Source organism: Oncorhynchus mykiss, chromosome 6 (assembly GCF_013265735.2).
Source record: "Oncorhynchus mykiss isolate Arlee chromosome 6, USDA_OmykA_1.1, whole genome shotgun sequence".
Taxonomy (NCBI): Eukaryota; Metazoa; Chordata; class Actinopteri; order Salmoniformes; family Salmonidae; genus Oncorhynchus; species Oncorhynchus mykiss.
Window position 1 is genome coordinate 52,636,710 of NC_048570.1, and position 9,249 is coordinate 52,645,958.

The following is a 9,249-nucleotide window of genomic DNA, read 5'->3' on the forward strand; positions in this document are numbered from 1 at the left end:
TCCTCAGGACCGTACCCCTCCCAATCTACTAGGTACTGATGACCACGGCCCCGAGGACGCATGTCCAAAATCCTACGGACCCTGTAGATGGGTGCGCCCTCGACAAGGATGGGGGGGGGGGGGGGGAAGACGAGCGGGGGCGCGAAGAACAGGCTTGACACAGGAGACATGGAAGACCGGGTGGACGCGACGAAGATATCGCGGAAGAAGAAGTCGAACTGCGACAGGATTAATGATCTGAGCAATACGGAACGGACCAATGAACCGCGGGGTCAACTTGCGAGAAGCGGTCTTAAGGGGAAGGTTCTGAGTGGAGAGCCAAACTCTCTGACCGCGACAATATCTAGGACTCTTAGTTCTGCGCTTATTAGCAGCCGTCACAGTCTGCGCCCTATAACGGCAAAGTGCAGACCTGACCCTCTTCCAGGTGCGCTCGCAACGTTGGACAAAAGCCTGAGCGGAGGGGACGCTGGACTCGGCGAACTGAGATGAGAACAGCGGAGGCTGGTACCCGAGGCTACTCTGAAAAGGAGATAGCCCGGTCGCAGACGAAGGAAGCGAGTTGTGGGCGTATTCTGCCCAGGGGAGCTGTTCTGACCAAGACGCAGGGTTGCGAAAAGAAAGACTGCGTAAGATGCGACCAATAGTCTGATTGGCCCGTTCTGCTTGACCGTTAGACTGGGGGTGAAAGCCGGAAGAGAGACTGACGGAAGCCCCAATCAAACGGCAAAACTCCCTCCAAAATTGAGACGTGAATTGCGGACCTCTGTCCGAAACGACGTCTGACGGAAGGCCATGAATTCTGAAAACATTCTCGATGATGATTTGTGCCGTCTCTTTAGCAGAAGGAAGCTTAGCAAGGGGAATAAAATGAGCCGCCTTAGAGAACCTGTCGACAACCGTAAGAATAACAGTCTTCCCCGCTGACGAAGGCAGTCCGGTGACAAAATCTAAGGCGATGTGAGACCACGGTCGAGAGGGAATGGGAAGCGGCCTGAGACGGCCGGCAGGAGGGGAGTTACCGGACTTAGTCTGCGCGCAGACCGAACAAGCAGCCACGAAGCGACGCGTGTCATGCTCCCGGGTGGGCCACCAAAAACGCTGGCGAATGGAAGCAAGCGTACCCCGAACGCCAGGATGGCCGGCTAACTTGGCAGAGTGAGCCCACTGAAGAACGGCCAGACGAGTAGGAACGGGAACGAAAAGAAGGTTCCTAGGACAAGCGCGCGGTGACGGAGTTTGAGTGAGTGCTTGCTTTACCTGCCTCTCAATTCCCCAGACAGTCAACCCGACAACACGCCCCTCAGGGAGAATCCCCTCGGGGTCAGTGGAGGCTACTGAAGAACTGAAGAGACGAGATAAAGCATCAGGCTTGGTGTTCTTAGAGCCCGGACGATAAGAAATCACGAACTCGAAACGAGCGAAAAACAGCGCCCAGCGCGCCTGACGCGCATTAAGTCGTTTGGCAGAACGGATGTACTCAAGGTTCCTATGGTCAGTCCAAACGACAAAAGGAACGGTCGCCCCCTCCAACCACTGTCGCCATTCGCCTAGGGCTAAGCGGATGGCGAGCAGTTCGCGGTTTCCCACATCATAGTTACGTTCCGACGGCGACAGGCGATGAGAAAAATACGCGCAAGGGTGGACCTTGTCGTCAGAGAGGGAGCGCTGAGAAAGAATGGCTCCCACGCCCACCTCTGACGCGTCAACCTCGACAACGAACTGTCTAGTGACGTCAGGTGTAACAAGGATAGGTGCGGATGTAAAACGATTCTTGAGGAGATCAAAAGCTCCCTGGGCGGAAACGGACCACTTAAAGCACGTCTTGACAGAAGTAAGGGCTGTGAGAGGAGCTGCCACCTGACCGAAATTACGGATGAAACGACGATAGAAGTTTGCGAAGCCGAGAAAGCGCTGCAGCTCGACGCGTGACTTAGGGACGGGCCAATCAATGACAGCTTGGACCTTAGCGGGATCCATCTTAATGCCTTCAGCGGAAATAACAGAACCGAGAAATGTGACGGAGGAGGCATGAAAAGAGCACTTCTCAGCCTTCACAAAAAGACAATTCTCTAAAAGGCGCTGGAGGACACGTCGAACGTGCTGAACATGAATCTGGATTGACGGTGAAAAAATCAGGATATCGTCAAGGTAAACGAAAACAAAGATGTTCAGCATGTCTCTCAGGACATCATTGACTAATGCCTGAAAGACAGCTGGAGCGTTAGCGAGGCCGAAAGGAAGAACCCGGTATTCAAAGTGCCCTAACGGAGTGTTAAACGCCGTCTTCCACTCGTCCCCCTCCCTGATGCGCACGAGATGGTAAGCGTTACGAAGGTCCAACTTAGTGAAAAACCTGGCTCCCTGCAGGATCTCGAAGGCTGAAGACATAAGAGGAAGCGGATAACGATTCTTCACTGTTATGTCATTCAGCCCTCGATAATCTATGCAGGGGCGCAGGGACCCGTCCTTCTTCTTAACAAAAAAAAACCCCGCTCCGGCGGGAGAGGAGGAGGGGACTATGGTACCGGCGGCAAGAGCTACAGACAAATAATCTTCGAGAGCCTTACGTTCGGGAGCCGACAGAGAGTATAGTCTACCCCGGGGGGGAGTGGTTCCCGGAAGGAGATCAATACTACAATCATACGACCGGTGTGGAGGAAGAGAGGTGGCCCTGGACCGACTGAACACCGTGCGCAGATCGTGATATTCCTCCGGCACCCCTGTCAAATCACCAGGCTCCTCCTGTGAAGAAGAGACAGAGGAAACAGGAGGGATAGCAGACATTAAACATTTCACATGACAAGAGACGTTCCAGGAGAGGATAGAATTACTAGACCAATTAATGGAAGGATTATGACAAACTAGCCAGGGATGGCCCAAAACAACAGGTGTAAAAGGTGAACGAAAAATTTTAAAAGAAATGGTTTCGCTATGATTACCAGAAACAGTGAGGGTTAAAGGTAGCGTCTCACGCTGAATCCTGGGGAGAGGACTACCATCCAGGGCGAACAAGGCCGTGGACTCCCTTAACTGTCTGAGAGGAATGTCATGTTCCCGAGCCCAGGTCTCGTCCATAAAACAGCCCTCCGCCCCAGAGTCTATTAAGGCACTGCAGGAAGCTGACGAACCGGTCCAGCGTAGATGGACCGACAAGGTAGTGCAGGATCTTGAAGGAGAGACAGGAGTAGTAGCGCTCACCAGTAGCCCTCCGCTTACTGATGAGCTCTGGCTTTTACTGGACATGAAGTGACAAAATGACCAGCAGAACCGCAATAGAGACAGAGGCGGTTGGTGATTCTCCGTTCCCTCTCCTTAGTCGAGATGCGGATACCTCCCAGCTGCATAGGCTCAGCACCCGAGCCGGCAGAGGAAGATGGTAGTGATGCGGAGAGGGGGGTAACGGAGAACGCGAGCTCCTTTCCACGAGCTCGGTGACGAAGATCAACCCGTCGCTCAATGCGAATAGCGAGTTCAATCAAGGAATCCACGCTGGAAGGAACCTCCCGGGAGAGAATCTCATCCTTTACCTCTGCGCGGAGACCCTCCAGAAAACGAGCGAGCAAAGCCGGCTCGTTCCAGCCACTGGAGGCAGCAAGAGTGCGAAACTCAATAGAGTAGTCTGTTATGGATCGATTACCTTGACATAGGGAAGACAGGACCCTGGAAGCCTCCTCCCCAAAAACAGATCGATCAAAAACCCATATCATCTCCTCCTTAAAGTCCTGATACTGGTTAGTACACTCAGCCCTTGCCTCCCAGATTGCCGTGCCCCACTCACGAGCCCGTCCAGTAAGGAGAGATATGACGTAGGCGACACGAGCAGTGCTCCTGGAGTAAGTGTTGGGCTGGAGAGAAAACACAATATCACACTGGGTGAGGAACGAGCGGCATTCAGTGGGCTCCCCAGAGTAACACGGCGGGTTATTGATTCTGGGCTCCGGAGATTCGAAAGCCCTGGAAGTGGCCGGTGGATCGAGGCGGAGATGGTGAACCTGTTCTGTGAGGTTGGAGACTTGGGTGGCCAGGGTCTCAACGGCATGTCGAGCAGCAGACAATTCCTGCTCGTGGCTGCCTAGCATCGCTCCCTGGATCTCGACGGCTGAGTGGAGAGGATCCGAAGTCGCTGGGTCCATTCTTGGTCGGATTCTTCTGTTGTGGTGCGTGAATGAGGACCCAAAAGCGAACTAACGTAAACAGGGCTTCTTTAATAACAAAACATACGTAGGCTCAGATGGACCGGCAGATTCCGACAGGACAGGACAAGGTTGCAGCAAACATGACGATAGTCTGGTTCAGGCATGAATAACACAAACAAGAATCCGACAAAGACAGAAACAAAAACAGAGAGAGATATAGAGGACTAATCAGAGGGAAAAAGGGAACAGGTGGGACAAGGGGTGACGAGGTAGTTAGGAGGAGACAAGGAACAGCTGGGGGAAAGAGGGGGAGAAAAGGTAACCTAATAACGACCAGCAGAGGGAGACAGGGTGAAGGGAAAGGACAGAAACAAGACACAACATGACAATACATGACAGTCGGAATCCAGAATATAATTATATATGTACAGTGCATAGACTTTTTCCACATTTTTGTTACGCCACAGCCTTATTGTAAAATGTATTGAAAAAAAGATATCCTTATCAATCTACACACAATACCCCATAATGACAAAGCAAAAACAGGTAAAAAAAAAAAAATGTATATTAAAAAAATGAAGTATCAAATTTACATAAGTATTCAGACACTTTACTCAGTACTTTGTTGAAGCGCCTTAAGCAGCGATTACAGCCTTGAGTCTTCTTGTGTATGACGCTACAAGCTTGACACACCTGTATTTGGGGAGTTTCTCCCATTCTTCTCTGCAGATCCCCTCAAACTGTGTCAGGTTGGATGGGGAGTGTCGCTGCATAGCTATTTTCAGGTCTCTCCAGATATGTTTGTCTAGGCTCTGGCTGGGCCACTCAAGGACATTCAGATACTTGTCCCAAAACCACTCCTGCGTTGTCTTGGCTGTGTGCTTAGGGTTGTTGAGCTGCTGGAAGGTGAACCTTCGCCCCAGTCTGAGGTCCTGTACTTTGCTCCATTCCTCTATCCCTCAAACCTGACTAGTCTACCAGTCCTTGCCGCTGAAAAAACATCCCCACAGCATCCCCACAGCATCCCCACAACCACCACAAAGCTTAACTGTGGAGTTGGTGCCAGGTTTCCTCCAGATGTGACGCTTGGCATTCAGGCCAAAGAGTTCAATCTTGATTTCATCAGACCAGAGAATCTTGTTTCTCATGGTCGGAGAGTCGTTTAGGTGCCTTTTTGGCAAACTCCAAGCGGGCTGTCGTGCCTTTTACCGAGGAGTGGCTTCCATCTGGCCACTCTACCATAAAGGCCTGATTGGTGGAGTGCTGCAGAGATGGTTGTCCTTCTGGAAGGTTCTCCCATCTCCACAGAAGAACTCTGGAGCTCTGTCAAAGTGACCAACAGGTTCTTGTTCACCTCCCTGACAAAAACCTTCTCCCACGATTGCTCATTTTGGCCGGGTCGGACAGTCTAGGAAGAGTCCTGGTGGTTCCAAAGATTGATGGAGGCCACTGTGTTCTTGGCAACCTTCAATGCTGCATATATTTTTTGGTACACTTTCCCAGATATGTGCCTAAACACAATCCTGTCTCAGAGTTCTATGGACATTTCCCTCGACCTCATGGCTTGGTTGTTGCTCTGACATGCACTGTCAACTGTCTATACCTTATACAGTATAGACAGATGTGTGCCTTTCCAAATCATGTCCATTCAATTGAATTTACCACAGGTTGACTCAAATCAAGGTGTAGAAACAAGTCTCATAGCAAAGGGAGGCTGAAGAAATTCGGCTTGGCCACTAAGATCCTCACAAACTTCTACAGACGCACCATTAAGAGCATTCTGCCGGCTATATCACCGTCTGGTAAGTTAACTGCACCATCCACAGCCACAGGGCTCTCCAAAGGGCAGTCAGCCCAACGCATCACCGGGGGCACAATACCTGCCCTCCATGACATCTACAGTAGCCGGTGTCACAGTAGGTCAAGTAGACCATCAAGGACCTCAGCCACCCCAGCCATGGCCTGTTCAACACGCTACCATCTAAAAGGAGGAGACAGTACAGGTGCATCAAACCTGGGACCGAGAGACTGAAAAAAACATTCTATCTCCAGGCCATCAGACTGTTAAATACTCACCACTAGCTGGCCTCTGCCCAGTACTCCACCATCTACACACAATACCCCATGATGACATGAAAAACAGGTTTTTGGACATTTTAGCAAATTTATTAAAAATAAAAACTGAAATGACTTACATATACTGTCGGTGTGGTTGGATCATTTCAGGTCCTCAGTGATGTGCACACTGAGGAACTTGTAGCTTTTGAACCTCTCCACTGTGGCTCGTTGATGTGGATGGAGGCTGCGGAGGACGCACCCCTATGGGGCCCCTGTGTTGAGGATCAGCGTGGCAAAGGTGTTAGTGAGCTTAGTGATGATCTTGGAGTGCACTATGGTGTTGGTGTACGTCACTGGGGCCGAGTTCCCTCCTATCCTAAAATAAAATTGTCAAAAACCTCAGCCACCCAAGCCATAGACTGTTCACTCTGCTACCACACGGCAAGTGGTACCGGGGAGCCATGTTTGGGCCCAAAAGGCTCCTGAACAGCTTCCACCCCCAAGCCATAAGACTGCTGAACAGTTAATCAAATGGCTACCCAGACTATTTGCATTGACCCTCTCTTGCACTGACTTTATGCACACTCACTGGACTCTACCCTAACATACTTACACTTATAGTCTAACAAACACATACTGTACACTCACACATGCACACACTTTCACAGTCTTCACATACACTGCTGCTACTCTGTTCATTATGTTTCCTGATTGCCTAGTCACTTTTACCTCTACATACATGTACATATTACCTCAACTACCTCATACTCCTGCACATTGACTTGGTACCGGTATGCCTCGTTATTGTTATTTATTGTTAGTATTTATTCGATTTTTTCACAGTAAAGTCTGCACCTGCTGTATTCAGAGCATGTGAAAAATACAATTTGATTTAAAGGCAGAGTTCAGTACAGCCTGTACTCTACTGTACTATAGCATACTGTACTCTACTGTACAGCAAACACGAGTAGAGTATAGTACAGTACAGGAAAGTAGAGAAGAGTTCAGGATAGTAGAGTTCAGTGCAGTACTCTACTGTACTCTAATGTACTGAACTATATTGCACTGTACTCTAATGTACTGAACTATACACTACCGTACTCTACTGTACAGTAAGCTCAAGTATAGTTCAGTACAGGAAAGTAGAGTTCAGTACAGTATAGTTCACTTCAGTACAGTACTGTATTCTACTGTACTGAACTATACTCTACTGTACTCTACTGAACTATACTCTACTTTCCTGAACTATACGCTGCTCGAGTTTACTGTACTCAAGTTTCTTAAAATTCATTGGGTCTATATTCTAACAATAAGTGTTTGTTATTAATTACCAGCCTTCCTATTTTCAATGTTCCTGATATTTCATTGGGCCAAGAGTAGAGAACCTAAACGCAACTGTCTGGCATCTAACTGAAACAGTAACAACATCATGTCAACTGATCTGCTAGTTTATCATAGTGTTTTTGGTTGCAAGTAAGTGTTTTAACACGCAGATTCATGTAATCTCCTGTTAGTAGTGTTTTAAGAAATCCAGAGCTAAATTCTGCCTGTTGGTTGCAATTGGCCCAGTACACTCAGAGGCCAGTTTATTAGGTACACCACCCCGTTCACGAAAATGGTTCGCACCTAGACAGTGAGTCACATGGCTTACTTTATAAAGCAGGCAGACAGGCATTGAGTCATTCAGTTACTGTTCAATTGAATGTTAGAATGGGAAAAACGAGTGACCTAAGCTACTTTGAGTGTGGGATGATCGTCGGTGCCAGGCGCGCCGGTTCCAGTATCTCAAAAACTGCGGGCCTCCTGGGCTTTTCACACACAACAGTGTCTATGCTTTACTGAGAATGGTGTGACAAAGATAAAACACCCAGTGAGTGGCAGTGCTATGGGCGAAAACTGCTCATTGATGAGAGAGGTTGAAGGAGAATGGCAAGAATCGTGCACGCTAACAGGAGGGCCACAGGCATATAACGGTGCAGTACAAGAGTGGTGTGCAGAACGGCATCTCGGTACGCACAAGTTGTCAGTCCTTGTCACGGATGGGTTATTGCAGCATACAACCATACCCTATCGGGTTCCAATCCTAACAGCTAAAAACAAGAGCACACGCGATCACCAACACTGGACAATTGAGGAATGGAAAAACATCACCTGGTGCAATGAATCCCGGTTCCTGTTGCATCATGCTGATGGCAGTCAGGATTTGGCATAAGCAGCATGAGTCCATGGCCTGCCTGGTGTCAACGGTACAGGCTGGTAGCAGTGGTACAATGGTGTGTGGAATGTTTTCGTGGCACAAGCTAGGTCCATTGATACCAATTGAGCAATGTTTCCATGTCTCAAAGAATTAAGGCTGTTCTGGAGGTAAAGGGGCTCCGACCCGGTACTAGATGGGTGAACCTAATAAACTGTATGTTTCTGTAGAGAGTTGTCATACCTGTCAGGTAAGGAACTGAGTGATTGAATAACCTTTATTTGTTATTTTTTATTAACTACCCCCCGGATCTTTTCTCCCCTCTTGTCTCTTCTACAGGAAAGCCTTCCAGTTGTACTATAAGGAATTTGTAGATTGCTCCTGTCCGACAGAGGATATTTACCTGGAATAGCACCCACCCCGCCTTCCACCACAACCCTGTACATTACAGTGTATCATAACATAATGTTGCATGACAGAGAAAACAATTCTAACAAATGTGAACTAATAAATTTGACAAAAAGATGAAGGAGAGAGAGAAAGAAGGAGAGGTACTGGTGTCTAACGTTTGTCCAAAGATTTTAAACAGTATGAAGATTGAACAAGTAATTGATCGAAACATAGTGGAGATATTGAAGAGGGGGTCCCAAAATATATAAAATGGAGTCACTGATGAGGAAGTTAATGTGCCACTCAAGCACAATGCTCAGATCATAGTGACCATGGGCCTCATTTATAAACGTTGCGTAGGCACAAAATAAGGCGTACACCACTTTCTAAGCAAACTTTGGGATTTCTAAAAAACGGGAGAATGAGCGGTTCTCCATGGACACTTTGACACATACGTATGCACATAAA

The 9,249-nt window shown here is 48.5% G+C and overlaps 1 protein-coding gene across 2 annotated transcripts in view; it reads left to right on the forward strand.

Moving 5' to 3' along the window:
* Positions 1–8,936, forward strand: part of mapk8ip1b (mitogen-activated protein kinase 8 interacting protein 1b) — a 121,290-nt gene extending 112,354 nt beyond the window's left edge. For both annotated transcript variants that reach the window (XM_021606791.2, XM_021606793.2), the window contains one exon: positions 8,731–8,936. In XM_021606791.2, the coding sequence (XP_021462466.1) occupies positions 8,731–8,803 (73 nt within the window). In that variant the 3' untranslated portion in view covers positions 8,804–8,936. The remainder of the gene's footprint in view (positions 1–8,730) is intronic.
* Positions 8,937–9,249: the final 313 nt, after the last annotated feature.